This window comes from Setaria viridis, chromosome 6 (assembly GCF_005286985.2).
Source record: "Setaria viridis chromosome 6, Setaria_viridis_v4.0, whole genome shotgun sequence".
Taxonomy (NCBI): Eukaryota; Viridiplantae; Streptophyta; class Magnoliopsida; order Poales; family Poaceae; genus Setaria; species Setaria viridis.
In genome coordinates, this window is record NC_048268.2 from 9,235,927 (window position 1) to 9,250,656 (window position 14,730).

Below are 14,730 nucleotides of genomic sequence, written 5' to 3' on the forward strand. Positions count from 1 at the left end.
AACAACGAGGAGGACCTGGGCTCCTGGCAGTCTGGCACAAACACGTCGAAGATGCCCAACCCTGCAGCTATGTATACAGGCAAGAACGCAACCTCAATTCCGATCCAAGTCGGCCTTGATTCCGACGTTCAGCAGCGAACTCTCCTAGCAGTCTGGCCCCGACTCAGCCTCGATTCCGATTCGAATCGGAAGCGAGCTCTCATGGCAGTCTAGCCTCCACTCCAATCGCTGCCCGCTTCGCTGCCGCCTCGAGGATGCGCTGGCCATTACCGGGTCGACACGGTCGGCATCGCGCGGGTCCCTGAAGATGATGATGGCGTCGATGTCGGAGGATGGCGGAAGGTCGTCGGTGGACATGGGGTGGAGGGCGAAGGTGGGAAACGGCCGCAGGCCCCGGATCTGGACGGAACAGCGGCGGGATGTCGACGGAGGATGATGGCGTCGATGTCGGAGGACGGGGGGAGGTCGTCGATGGACATGGGGAGGAGGGCGAAGGTGGGAACCAACCGCAGGCCCCGGATCCGGACGGAGCGGCGGCGGGAAGTCGACGGAGGATGATGACGTCGATGTCGGAGGATGGCGGGAGGTCGTCGGTGGACATTGGGTGGAGGGCCGGACGGAGCGGCGGCGGCTAGATCCCCAGAGGGAGGGCGGCGGAGGAAGGGGAGGGGAACGAGGGAGCTGGGTGGAGGGCCGGACGGAGCGGCGGCGTCTAGATCCCCCGAGGGACGGGACCGGAGCCGGACGGAGTACGGCGGATCTCGATCCCCCGAGGGAGGGGAGGGGAACGAGGGAGCGGAACTCTTTTCGCTTTAATCCCTCGTTTTCCTATTTTTTCCACTCGAGCCCCCCTATACTCAGAATTGGACTGCGGGTTGATATCACGAAATGTCAGGAGGTTTTTTGAAAAATAGCCTGACGGATGAAAAATCCAGGCAGAAACGTTACTTGCTAGGTAAAGATTCCAAATTTAACTAGAACGGTTTTCATAAAGAGTTGGGATAGTGGTTAAACAATTAATAAATGAAAATAGAGTCCAGACACATTAAGAATGAAGATATTTCCCATACGTTCACGGGAAAGAAAGATATTTTTCCATACGTTCACCGAAAAGTCAAGACAGCTGTGCCATCAACCACCTGTTGCACGAGGACAATGCATTGACTGAATTCGTGGACAACTACATAGCAGCCAACAAGAAACAATATTTGCGGACTCTACGCTGTGCGGCTTCTGGTCTGTCATCCACCGGCCTCACAGTGTCACAGCACATCACCCAAATGTGAAGACGATCGAGATTCCTGCGATGATCCTTCAAAGTGTCGCTTAGCTAGGTCACCTCCTCGGGACACCAACTATGCCGTCATCACCATCCGTCCACCGCCATGGCCGAGGCCGCCTGCTCCTCCTTGCCATGGTGGTGGCGAGCCTCTCCAACGTTGTGACATCCCAGAACAACCAATTCACGGTGGTCAACTGCTCAGCGTCGTCCTCCTCCACCAGCACGTTCTGGTCCAACGTTGTCGCGCTACTTGATGCCCTCCCGTCGGCCGCATCGCCGACGGGGTTCGCCTCCCTGTCTCAGGGCAACGGCACCGACCGCGCCTTCGTCCGGGGGCTCTGCCGTGGCGACACCACGCCGTCGAACTGCGCCACGTACCTCCGGGACGCCGCGCTGAGCATCCGGCGGAGTCCCTGCAACAGCAGCCGTCGCGCCGGCATCTGGTACGACGATGGCTCCGGCTCAAACGTTCCGGCGCCGATGTTCTGCTTCGTCAGCTTCGCCGACACCAACGCGTCTACCGCCTCCGAGGACGCGTACCGGTACCCGATGCAAAACAGGGCCGAGGCGTCCGACAAGGTTGCCTTCGAGAGAGCTTTCAACACGCTCATGAACAACCTCACCGTGCGCGTCGTCAACGGCTCCAACACGTTGTCGTCGCCGGCGCCGATGTTCGCAACAGGGGCGGCCGTGTACGATCCCGGTGCCCCCAATGGCACCATATACGGCCTGATGCAGTGCATGAGGGATCGGACGGCGGCGGAGTGCGACAAGTGCCTGCAGGACTCAGTGGGGAAGCTGACGAGCTGCTGCTCTGGTCGCCAGGGCGGGGTGGTGTTCGGCTACAACTGCTATCTGCGCATGGAGATATACCCCTACTACAATCTGGCCCTCGACGGACCACCACTTTTAGCGCCAGCTCCGTCGATCTTCATCGGAGAAAGGCAAGGTAAACTGTACCGCTGCATCATATATACTACCTACGGAGTATGTCCTACACTACGGGAAACAGAAGCTTTGCCGAGTGCCCGGGGCACTCGGCAAAGGTTTTGCCGAGTGTAACACTCGGCAAAGAGCACACGGCAAATTTTGTGTCGGTAAAGACTAGTTTGCCGAGTGTCAAAACTCGAACACTCGGCAAACATTTTGCCGACGGCCATAAACACTCGGCGAAAAAATGTACTCGGCGAAATGCGCGCTGACGGCGTCGGGGTAACGGCGGGTTTGCCGAGTGCCAGACGGGAGGCACTCGGCAAACACCGGGTCTTTGCCGAGTGCCAACACTCGGCAAAGACCGGGAGTTTGCCGAGTGTCGCGCGCCTGACACTCGGCAAACACGGTCCCTTTGCCGAGTGTTAGGGGGGCCACTCGGCAAAGACCCCTGCCCGCGTGGCCGGGAATTAGGGCCTTTGCCGAGTGCCTCCCGCCTGGCACTCGGCAAAGACCCCTTGTTTGCCGAGTGCCTTGTCCCTAGCACTCGGCAAACAAGCCTTCGGACAAACACTCGGCAAAGGCCCCTCTTTGCCGAGTGTTACACTCGGCAAAGTGACCAGAACCCCCCCCCCTTTCGACATTTTGCCACGTATAACGGACCCCTCCCAATTCACAATACACATATCACAGGCATTTGTAATAAACAACCATATGGATAATTCACAACCACAGGCATAATTCATAAACACCACAGGTATAGTTCAACATAAGCACGAAATAATCCATAATTCGTTTGTATTTTTGAGAATTAAACAATCATTTGACCACACGTTCGTAGTCGTGTTTCCTTAGCAAAATGTTCGAAATTTCTTTTCATTTTCTGGGTGAGACCTCAATTTGGACTCACTAACATGAATATGATTTTTCCACTCATATTATTCCATTATTCCAACCACCTGCAGTTCAAATTTGACGTAAATCAAAAAATTACACTAAATGAAATTAATTGATTAAATATAGCAAACAGGTCAAAAAATAGTCCACCTTCTACCATGCAGTGCCAAATGCCATACATGTGGAGTGTAAAAAGTTTGGAGGGTGGAGGAGGGAAAAAAATTTACTTTTGCCGAGTTTGTCAAAAGACACTCGGCAAACCCAATAGTATGCCGAGTGTGCCCCCTAGCACTCGGCATACTCACCACTTTGCCGAGTGTCCCATCACGACACTCGGCAAACTAGTGGCTTTGCCGAGTGCCCCCCGTAGACACTCGGCAAAGCCTAACGTCCATCACACAGTCGCGACGGCGGCGGCACGGGGAAGTCACGTGCTCGGCAGTTTGCCGAGTGTCCATCTTTGCCGAGTGCCTCGTGGGTGTTTGCCGAGTGTTTTTGTGGTGGCACTCGGCAAACCGGTCCTTCGCCGAGTGTATTATGTTTGCCGAGTGTTTTTGGTATTGCACTCGGCAAACCGGTCCTTCGCCGAGTGCCCGAAATAATACACTCGGCGAAATAATTACACTCGGCAAATTCAAGATTTCCCGTAGTGCTATATCCAAAAGTTATCAAAAGGAAATTGCATGCTAGATGTAACAAGTGAAACATATTATATTTGATCATCGGGAAGAGCAATGGCGGAGCCAGGAATTATATATAGGGGGGCCAACCAAACATGTTCGTCAAAATATCATATATGCACTAAATTTAGAAAAAACAACTTCTTTTTTATTTTGCTTATAGTGCTCCTCGTGTCTTTATTGCTCGTTAATAAGTGTATTTGTTTATGTATTATGAACCTAATTGAGGTCAAATTAAGGATGGATAATTATTTTTTCACCTAGTTATGAATTTGTTGCAGCAGGAAAATTAGAATCCAGTACAATCTGCTAAGAATTAGCTTTGATCTCGCCTTCATGTATAGACATAGTAATAGAAAATTAGCTAGACAAGCTGAGAAGATCTATCCAGCTGCTACTTCATGCTTAAGCCCATCATGCATCAAAGCTATGTAAGGGTAAAAAATGTTATTCTCTCATGATAAAAGGGGGGCCATGGCCCCTGCTGCCAGCCCCCTGGCTCCGCCACTGGAGAAGAGTATCGGCAATTGGTGTTGTAAATATTGATACCATTCTCTACAAATTTGATCAACTTTAAGATAGTTTGGTTAAAACAAAACTATAACTCACCTAGCACTTCACTTTATATATATCAGTTAAGTTGTCTAAAGATAATAAAAATCTCAGTCCAATCTGTCGAAGCCATATCAATTGCTATTATCTGTGATTCCATAAGTGCATGAGAAAATAATATAGCAGGCATCTTCTATCATGCGAGCTGAGCCTCCATTGACTCACATAACGAACACTCAGGTAGTTTGCTACTGCTCCCTCCGTTCCAAAATGCAGGTCGTTTTAGCTTTTCTTGATGCATAGATTTTGCAATACACCTAAATATATGATTATGTCTACATACATATCAAAATATATGTACCTAGAAAGCCAAAATGATCTACATTTTGAAACGGAGGAAGTAGTCATTAACGCTGGATACTTCACACTTAAGTCGCTGAGTGAAAGACCTTATGTGCGTGTGCCGTCGATACAATTTGCAGAATCCCTGTGGCAGTACTACTGGAGGTGTCCTGAAAATTAGGGCAGTCGGAGTGTAGGATATGTCGACGTTGAAGCAAAGGCAACAAATTGTGTCGTCTGCTGTTTCCTATTGTAGATTAGAATTTTTGGTTTAACTGATTAGCACTCGTAGAGGTCAACCAGAAGAAAAATAGGGCAGTATGGAGAAAAACAAGCACTAGGTGACTAACGGGTTGCCTCAAACGCAGAAAAAAAACGGGTTGATGTGACGGCCCTCGCCGTCGCCATCCCTGTTGGAACGGTGCTCACCGCAGTCGTCATCGTTGGTGTTTTCCTGTACAGGAGAAAGGTCAACCAGAAGAAAACACAACAAGGTATGCCCTTACTTTCAGTAAGTTCTGCTTCTGCCAGCGCGGTTCGTCAACTCAGTGCTATGAAGTATATTTAGATGGGAAAAGTCTTTACAACTGGAAAGGATTTTGTGCTTACATAGCTTGTAATTAAAAAGTCTTTGAACCCCATTTCACAAAGTTTATATTTGGCATTGACCTTGTCTATTCAAGATGCTTACTTCTAAAAAACGAGCTAACCAGATTCCACTTAACAATGTCAGTCTTTCACCGCAATTAAGTTCATCTTTTCGTTATGCAGGTTTTTTTATGAGAGACAACGGTAGTATCAAAGAAGACGACATCGAATATGTTGAGCCCGAGCAACTCAATCTAGTGGTGTTAAGAGCTGCAACAAACAATTTCTCGGAAGAAAACAAACTTGGAGAGGGAGGTTTTGGAGAAGTGTTCAAGGTACATTTTCATCTATATAAATAAATAAAGTTGTAATATATATACTGGGTACATTAAGTCATGGAAAACAATTATCGTGAATTACCAGGCTGTTAATTCTAAACTAACTAAAAGGTGCAATTAAATATACGAGTGGTTAGTCGAACATAAGGTAACAGCAGGTCCTCTGTGTTGTGCAGGGTACATTACAGGACGGGGAAGAGATAGCTGTGAAAAGGCTTTCACAGGACTCCTCACAGGGATTCCAAGAGCTTAAGAACGAGCTCGTGCTGGCTGCCAAGCTCAAGCATAGGAACCTGGTGCAGCTCCTGGGAGTGTCCCTGCAAGAAGAGAAGCTGGTCATCTACGAGTACATGCCCAATAGAAGCCTAGATACTTTCCTTTCTGGTATCCATCAAACTACTGCTCAAATTCAAAATAAGAGATCTCTCACAAATTCATCTTTCTATATTTCTTCCTCGTTGTGTGTGTGCAGATCCTGTGAGACGGCAACAGCTCGACTGGAGCAATAGGTTTTCCATCATCTGCGGTATCGCACGAGGACTTCTCTATCTCCACGAGGAGTCACGCTTGAAGGTCATTCACAGAGATCTAAAGCCAAGCAATGTATTGCTTGATGCAAATATGAACCCCAAAATTTCAGATTTTGGCATTGCCAGGGCTTTCGGTGGAGACCAAACAAGAGATATAACAAGACGACCTGTTGGAACACTGTAAGTACCAATAGCAACCTGTAAATTCTGGCAATACCCTTGCTTAATTATTAGTGAGTCCTTATTGCACGTCATTGATGCATGCAGCGGGTACATGTCCCCAGAGTATGCCTATTGGGGGCATGTTTCAACCAAGTCAGACATATTCAGCTTCGGGGTCATAGTCCTGGAAATTGTGACCGGGCGAAAGAACAACAGCGCATACAACGACACTTCAGACTCCATATCTGTTCTGGGCCATGTAAGTGTATGGACAATAATGCCGTAAGGATATTCCCATGTCACATTTGTTTCACATAAATGTACAACGATCGATCATCTGTGCAGGTATGGGACAAGTGGAGAGCTGGTTCCATGGTGGATGTGGTAGACCCATCGCTGGTCGAGTCAGGGTACCCGGAAAGCGAGGTACTCAACTGCATAGAGATCGGTCTCCTATGTGTCCAGGAGAACCCAGCGGACCGACCAGACGCCTCTGCAGTGGTGCTTATGCTCAGCAGCCCGACCTCCACGTCTGATGACAGGCGTGCCCCGTCTAGGCCAGCCTTCGTCTTCAGCTCCGGCTTCACTGAATCAGATCACCCATCAAGATCCAGTGTCAAGATCTCTGATGGCGTGCCGCTGATTAACGGTAAACAGTACTCGACAACCTCGGTTTCAGAGAATGAGATGTCGATCTCAGAGCTTCAGCCGAGATAGATATGTGTAGCACAGAGTGCGCAGCACAAGCCGCTATAGCTGGGCTCGATTATTTTGCCTATAATTAATTATTCATTTTCATGTATCTTAAAGCATATGTAGCATGTAACGAAAAATTTAGATCACAGAGTAAGAGTAAAGGTTATGTATCTCATTTGATCAGAGGGCTTATATCGATCATTCTGTCCTGTATAATCTCGTCACCATTCATACACAATAATGGATTGTAATCCATCATCTACTTGGACCAATCAAGAATAAAGGAAATGAAATTATTTTGCATCCATAACTAAGAACAAGCTAGCTACAATGGACCCTCATTATAATATATATGTCTGATCTTTGAACTAGCGTCACCTTAAGCCTTTGTATGGAGGTACAAAGGCCAAGAAGATGCAGGACGATTGCTCCATAAACATGCCCACTTTGTGTGACATCCAGCTCTAAAACAGAAAAGTCGGTAACCTGAAACCGGTAATCTCTTGCTCAAAGGTCATGGCTGCATCTCCTGACAAAACCTGCACAACATTTTGGAAGAACGCAGTGAAATTCAAATTACTTTAGTCCATTGCAGCAGGGGTAATGAGCAAGAGACTAGTAGACGCACATTGGTCTCTAAGTTCAGTGACAGGACGCCACGAGGGCGGTGCAGCGGATGCAGATACATACTTTCGCTGTTGTTGGCCAGCTGAGTATGCCCAAGGGGTTGCAAACATGTGCTAAAGGTCAGGCTCCACATGCGCCATATGACACCAAACCTGTAACTTATCGCCCGACACTCGCGCTTCAATGTTAGATCCTCCACTGCTGGTGCCGAGAATGACAAGGTGAACTTCTTGTGGATACCGCAATGGGCATCTAGATACAGCTTCTTCAGTGCAGGGGCCACAATGTTGATATGCCTAATCTGCCTATTGGCATACACAGCTAGCTCCTCGAGGGCTTCCAAGTGGAGCATGACGGAGTCCAAATTTCAATCAAGAACCCAAAGCTTCTTCAGGAGAGGGCAGCGGGTGAGCATGTCGGTGATGTCGATGTGGCAGTTCTCCATGTGGAGGCTCTCGAGTGCCGGGAAGCCTCCTGCGGGCGGCAGCGTGAAACCGACGTAGTACAAGTCTAGCTTGATTTAGGCGGTGCGGTCGAAGCAGGGTAGCTCGACGGAACCAGGTGGTAACTGGTAAGCCCCCGCTGACGTAGAACACAAACTCTGCCGGCGCCAGAGCTGCCGCGGCGCGGAGCAACGAGGAGACGCGTGCCGGTTCGAGCATGTGGTGGTTGAAGAAATGGATGTCGAGGAGCGACGGCGCGAGGCGGGCGACCATGGCGAGCGCCGCGTCGAGCGGGTCAGGTGAGATGCGGTGGAAGGTGAGCTTGGGGAGGCGTGCCCAGAGTCCGCGCCACCGGCGCACGAGCAGGCCCGTGTGCGCGGCGGCGCGGGCACAGCCAAGGCGCACGAGGATATGGAGGAGCATGTCGTCAGGCAGGGCGCTGATGCGGTCCTCCTCGCCATCCGGGACGAGGTCCGGGAGCCCGGTGGAGCGGGGGAGGAGGCCCCCGCGGCAGCATTCCATTTCCAGCTGGTCCTCGCGGCACAAGTCGCACGCGACCCCCGCCGCCATCTCCAGTGTGCGCCTCACCGTGCATGGAGACCGGAGAAGATGAGAGGAGGTTGGATGGAGACCGTGCATGGAGGAGGCCGGAGACGGTGTGGAGCTGGTGGGCCGGCGGCGGAGTGGAGACGGTGCGGGGGATTGGTAGGGTCTGGGAGCGGAGCCGATTCGGCAATGGGGATCGGGTAAACGGACTTCCGTTGAGGGGAGCTGAATGGGCGGGCAAAATTACGCGAGACGTGGGAATCCGTTCCTGTGCCGGAGAACCCATTCCTGTGCTGGAGAACGGGAGTTGGCCGACCGGGGCGGTGCTTCGTTGACCTGGTTCTTATTTTGACTCGAAAACCTCCTAAAATTATTTTAGTTCAGATCAAGTTGGAAACTGAAACATCTACCGATTTCTTAAGCACTGCTACTTCAACAAGTTCCACTTGTGAAACGGTGAAATGTCTGTCTATCATGAAAACGGATGCATATTTAAGGAGACAAACAAGTACCACCTATGTATAGCTACACAGCTTTAGAAAATAAATACTCCCTCCGTTCTTAAATATATAACGTTGTTGACTTTTTACTTCAATTTTAACCACTAATATCTATTGAACGAGTTAGTTAACGAAAGTAAAATGTGTATCGTTATATCTATTGTCAAATGTACTTTAGATTTAACTCGTAGGTTTATCTATTTGCAAAAATATTTGTAAAAAAGATGAATAGTCAAACAAATGAAAAAGGTCAGCGGCATCATATACTTAGGCCCTGTTTGGCATGACTCCAGCTCTGAGTGGAGCTGCTCCACTCCAGAACTCCAGGTGGAGCCAGCTCCACTCCAAAACTCCAGAACTAAAATGGGGTGTTTGGCTAGATGAATGCTCTTAGCTCAAAAAAAACCGATTTCAGTATGAATTGTCATTGTTGTCCCCCAATTTAGACCCTACTTGTCATCCTCTCTATCCCATCTTCTTCATCCTCTCTATCCGATACCGACAGATGTTGAGCTTGGCTGCTGGGACAAACGTTAATCCTTCGCTGCTACATCACCAGATAACAGTCGCGTGGCATTGATGACGATGCCTGGGACCAGCGGCATGGAGGCGTCTTTCTGGTGCTTCACGTGCAACCGCCTCCATGGACCCCACGCTCAGGGCGAACCCGTCGCCGACTGCACCCGTTGCGGCACCCCCGCCGCCACGCTGGAGGGCATCATCGACCTGCGTCGCGCCGTGGCTCTAGGACCGTGGCACCTTCCCGCTTTGCCGGGCGCCCGTCGCCGGCGCCAACGACCGCGACAGCCTCATCACGCGCCGATGTCCCACGGCTGGATTGGCCTCGGCTGGCGCGTCGTCAGGCGCATCCACAGGGTCAGGATGCTCGACGACGGGAGCATCGCCAGGCGCATCCTGGCTTCCCGAGGCCCGTCACGATGCGGAGTGGGCGGCTGCATGGTGGCCGCCGAAGAGGCGGCCCGTGAGGCCGGACGCGAATGGCGACGCCGGGCTAGGGTGCGACCTCAGGGTCGGGTGGGAAGGACGCAGCGGGGGGCTGCGGCCGTCGGCGGATCTCCGGCGGCCGTCGGCAAAGGATCTCCGGTGGTAGGGGGCTGCGACGGGGGCGGCGCTGGGCGGCCTCGGGGTCGGGTGGGAAGGGCGCGGCGGGGGGCTGCGGCCGTAGGCGGATCTCCGGCGGCGGCCGGCAGAGGATCTCCGACGGTGGGGGGTTGCGACGGGGGCGGCGCTAGGCGGCGACGGGGGCGGGGCTTGGGCGACGGGTGGCCATAGGCGGCGGGACGGCTTGGGTGGCGACAAGGAGCGGCGCTGGGCAGCAACGGGGGCGGGGCTTGGGCTTAGGAGGCGACAGGCGGCGAGGCAGCTTGGGCGGTGACGGGCGGTGGGGCTTGGGCGGAGACGGGCGGAGCTCGGTGAGTGGGGCGGGGTGGCGATGGGAGGGGTTGGGGCGGTGAGTGGGGCCTCGGGAGAATAGAATGAACCATTTTTTTGTGTAACCAGTGGCATTGGTGGGTAATTACCCACCAACTCCACAAGGAGGTTCAAAAGAGGTTGTTAGAGTTCCATTTGCACTACAGCTCCATGGAGTTGGCTGCTCCATGGAGTTTTGGAGTTGGGGTGTTTGGCTGGATTTGTTGGTGGAGTTGCTGGACTTCCAGAGTGGAGCCATGCCAAACAAAACGGAGGGAGTAGATACTTATGGTCACTATAATTTAAATATTTTCTTAAATAAAGAAAAAAAACTGCGGTCATACAGGTGTGTTAAAAATTGTGGGAGAAATGACCAAACCAGGCTCATGGTTAGAAGTTTTCAGTGTAAAACAAGTTGAAGGTCAAAGATGTTGCCATTGCTTTGTCTAAATTGTTTTCAATAGAGCATCTTTTAGACGTAAAGGCGATGATAAGCTGGTCTGTGAGCAACATCAGTAACATAAGGATAATATAGCAAAAACTTCACCATGCACAGTACTCAAAGCCGTTGTTAGGAAAATGCAAAGGGACAGAATGTTCAAGTCATGTTGATTATAAACTACAAGCAGTAGCTAGGCAGCTAGCACTGAATAAACTGCATTACAAGGGTCATAACTCATCACTTCTATCATAGGAACGTTGTAGATAATAAGCTTAGATGAATTCTCAACTACTGCCAGAGGAATCTTGTGGATTATCTTAGAGAAACGGTAAGAGAAGTGACCAAGACACGCAGACCTCCATATTACAGAACCCAATGCTAAAATATTCATCAGTTGTACCCATTCTTTTTGGAGTAAGCCTCATTGTATCACTGACAACAACTGCACTGCTACCAGGTTCTCGAGCCTCTACAATAAGTTGGAGCTCACCATCTGATTCCACGGTGACGACTGATCGAGAAAGTTGGATCGTGCCTTCATCACTCATCACTATGCTTCCTCGATGATCAAATGCAACAATTCCAGCATCAGGGAAACTTTTAGTGCGAGCAACAAGCCGTGGGCAGAAATCCAGACACCATGACCCTTCCACAACTTTGACATCAACTGTTGCCTCCACTGCATCTCTAAGCTGAGAGAACAACAGCTCTGATGTGCAATATTTGTTGGTGTGCATCTCTCTATAAAGTTTACCATATGAAGACCTAGCAATAATACAGTTATGCTCAATGACCAGGAAGCTTAGGATTTTGTATTCAGACTTCCTACTACTCTTGACTTTTTAGTTCAATCTCAAAGTTCATAATATCGCACGCTACTACTGCACAGCTAGGACCAGTTAACACCAAGGACAAGTACTGCATGTATAGAGATGGCAACGGGTAGATACCCGCTGGGTAGTGCCATTCCATACCCGCACCCGCCAACTCTAATTCTACCCGCTAAAAAACCCATACCCGCATGCGGGTACAAGTTCTTACCCATACCCGCACTTGTGCGGGTTTTTTTACCCGTCGGGTAGCCCTAGGCATTCGGTATTATTGAACTGAACCGAACCGATTCCTCGGTTCTTCGGTACTTCGGTTCCTAGGAAAGTCGGTACCGATCGGTTCTTCCAAAAAATCGGTACTGACGAAGTTCGGTTTTAGTTAGTTCAGTTCGGTTCCGATTCCGAACCGAACAAACCGACCAACTCCGGCTTCCAAAAAAATCAATGCTATGGCCGCCGGCGGCGGCTTGGCATGGTCATGGTGGTGTCGTCGGCTTGTCACCCAGTTCGATGGGAATGGCGTAGTCATCGGCCTCGCTAAAGTAGACCCGGTCGTGGAAGGCGAACGACTCGAGCGCCGGCGTGGCAACCCGGAGCTCGTGTAAGGCGGGGCGACCGAGGAGCTCTAGGACCCGCAGCCTCTCGTTGCCGATGGTCACCGAGGTGAGGAAGGGGTAGCTCCTGAGGGTGAGGGACTCGAGCGCCCCGCAGCTGGTGAGCACACCGTGGACCGCCTCGTCGGTGACGTCGGCGTGGGCGAGGGAGAGCGAGTGGAGGCCAGCCAGTGGATGTGGCGGCGCCGGTCGGGAGGGGGCGGTGCGGTTGCGCAGGTGAGGCTGAGGAGCCGGGAGGGAGGGGGCGGCACGAGTGATGGGGTGAGGTTGAGGAGTCGGGAGGCGGCGTGGCCTGAGGAACGGATGCGGTGCGGGTGGAGGTCTGGAGGAGAACCGCGTGAGGAACGGATGCGGCTAGGGTTACGCTCAGCTCGGGGTCAAGTGGGCCTTGTTGGGCCGGTTCCTCGGTTAGTTTGGTTAACCAAGGAAATAGGAACCGAACAGGGAACCAAGATTTCGGTTCTCGGTATATTCAGTTCGGTTCTCGACTTTTTCGGTTCGATTCTCGGTTCTTGATAAAATTTGCCTAGAGCTGTCGTCGGGTAACTTGTACCCGATAACATACCCGCTGTAAACTAATAGAATCATGAACATTGCACATGAGAAAGCGCATACATCAACGAATTTGAGTACATAAAAAAGATAAATGACAATTCTTAACCAATTAATAGTATAATAAAGCATGAAATTATTAGTTATGTATCAATATTAATAAGTTATCCTTCACTATTAATGTGCAAGTTTACGAGTTTATCACATATTGTAGACGGGTATATTTTACCCACAGGTATGGGTAGTATGTACCCGCTCCCGCTTACCTGATGGGTAGATGATACTGCCCATTAGTGTACCCACGGGTAGAGATCTGTTTTCATACCCGCCTTCTTATCGGGCAAAACCTGTCGGGTACTTGGGTTTCGGGTACCCATTGCCATCTCTATGCATGTATGCTCTGCTTCATTAAAACTAATACACGTGTAAAAAGTTTGTTGCAAAAATAAAGGACCATGTATGCTCTGCTTCATTAAAACTAATATACGTGTAAAAAGTTTGTTGCAAAAATAAAGGACCATATGAAATACAACAGCATAAGTAGAAAAGATTATTTTATTTATAAATTGAACTACTTTACACGGTCCAAGTTTGAGTTCTCAAATTTAATGATCCAACTATAGAACCAAATCATATCATGTTACCCCACAAAGAGAGTTCAAAAGAGATGTGTGTAGAATATTTGAATCTCCGTAGTGTATTCAAGGTTGCAACAAACTTAACCGGAGAAGATAATCAATTAAGCATGATACTTCAAAAAAAAAGTAAATTGTAGAAATTGTACAGTTGTATTGCATTAGTATTAAGTGGTTGACAAGTGAAACATCTTGAAGCATAATTACCGTACTGTTGCTTAATCACAATAAATAGGTATGCCACACAGTTGAACATAAATAGATGAGCCTCACAATTGGGCCTAAATCGATTCATGAACTCCATATATAGATTCATCTTAATACCTCTGGAAATCATTACGCAAGCATGCACGCCGAAACCCCTCCCGGCTTAAAAATAAGATGCAGTTCATAAATAGAGGAAGCTGCAATGCGAATGCCTGCCAAAACAACAAGTAAATAAGTGAATATTTGTATTAGGTAATATAAATAAACAGAAGCATCCATGAATATAGAAGAGCTATTGGTTGAGTAATGAGTATGTTGCCATGACATTCTAGGTGTTTTGAATCATTGTTATTCTTGGTAACTCCATGAAGAAAACAGCATAGCTTACCTTAAACCACCCAAGCAAATCATGATAATGTCTAACCATTTTTAAATTTTAACAGACCTCACATAGTCACCAAGAGGACAGAACTACAATGTATCCATTCCTGAACTAGATCATCAACAAAATCCAAAGAATCTACGTTTGAGAATAAAACGCTACCTCTATCCAGCCACAAAGGGGCCTGAAATTCTAAGGTCCACATGAGAACTAACACCGTGGGTTGAAACCTGAAGATGAAATTCCACTATCAAACTGTAAAAATAACTTCACATCACGAGGATCCCCAAACGCAAGCGCTGCTTCCGGAGGCAACGGAAATCGTAGCCCTATTACAACGGGTATAAAAGGACGAACAGAGCAGAGGAGAGATCCATACCGACACCGTGCCGTCATTTGCGTCGAGTTGACGCACAAACCAGATGTTGAACACGAATGGAATAACCCTCGAGAGGTACTGCGCAGCTGACACAAACAACATCGAGAATTAGATCCCAAAATCCCAGCATCCACTAGTCAGTAAC

At 49.5% G+C, this 14,730-nt stretch overlaps 1 protein-coding gene and 1 pseudogene across 1 annotated transcript; one reads left to right on the forward strand and one right to left on the reverse strand.

Annotated features, from left to right (window-relative positions):
* Positions 1-1,204: 1,204 nt before the first annotated feature.
* On the forward strand, positions 1,205-7,198 carry LOC117861580 (cysteine-rich receptor-like protein kinase 15). Its single transcript, XM_034745150.2, has 7 exons — positions 1,205-2,231; positions 5,052-5,177; positions 5,455-5,606; positions 5,786-5,993; positions 6,082-6,319; positions 6,407-6,560; positions 6,647-7,198. The coding sequence occupies exons 1-7, from the start codon at positions 1,358-1,360 to the stop codon at positions 7,016-7,018; spliced, it is 2,124 nt and encodes a 707-aa protein (XP_034601041.1). The 5' UTR covers positions 1,205-1,357; the 3' UTR covers positions 7,019-7,198.
* Positions 7,199-7,211: 13 nt separating this feature from the next.
* Positions 7,212-9,160, reverse strand: LOC117861583 (F-box/LRR-repeat protein 25-like; annotated as a pseudogene).
* Positions 9,161-14,730: the final 5,570 nt, after the last annotated feature.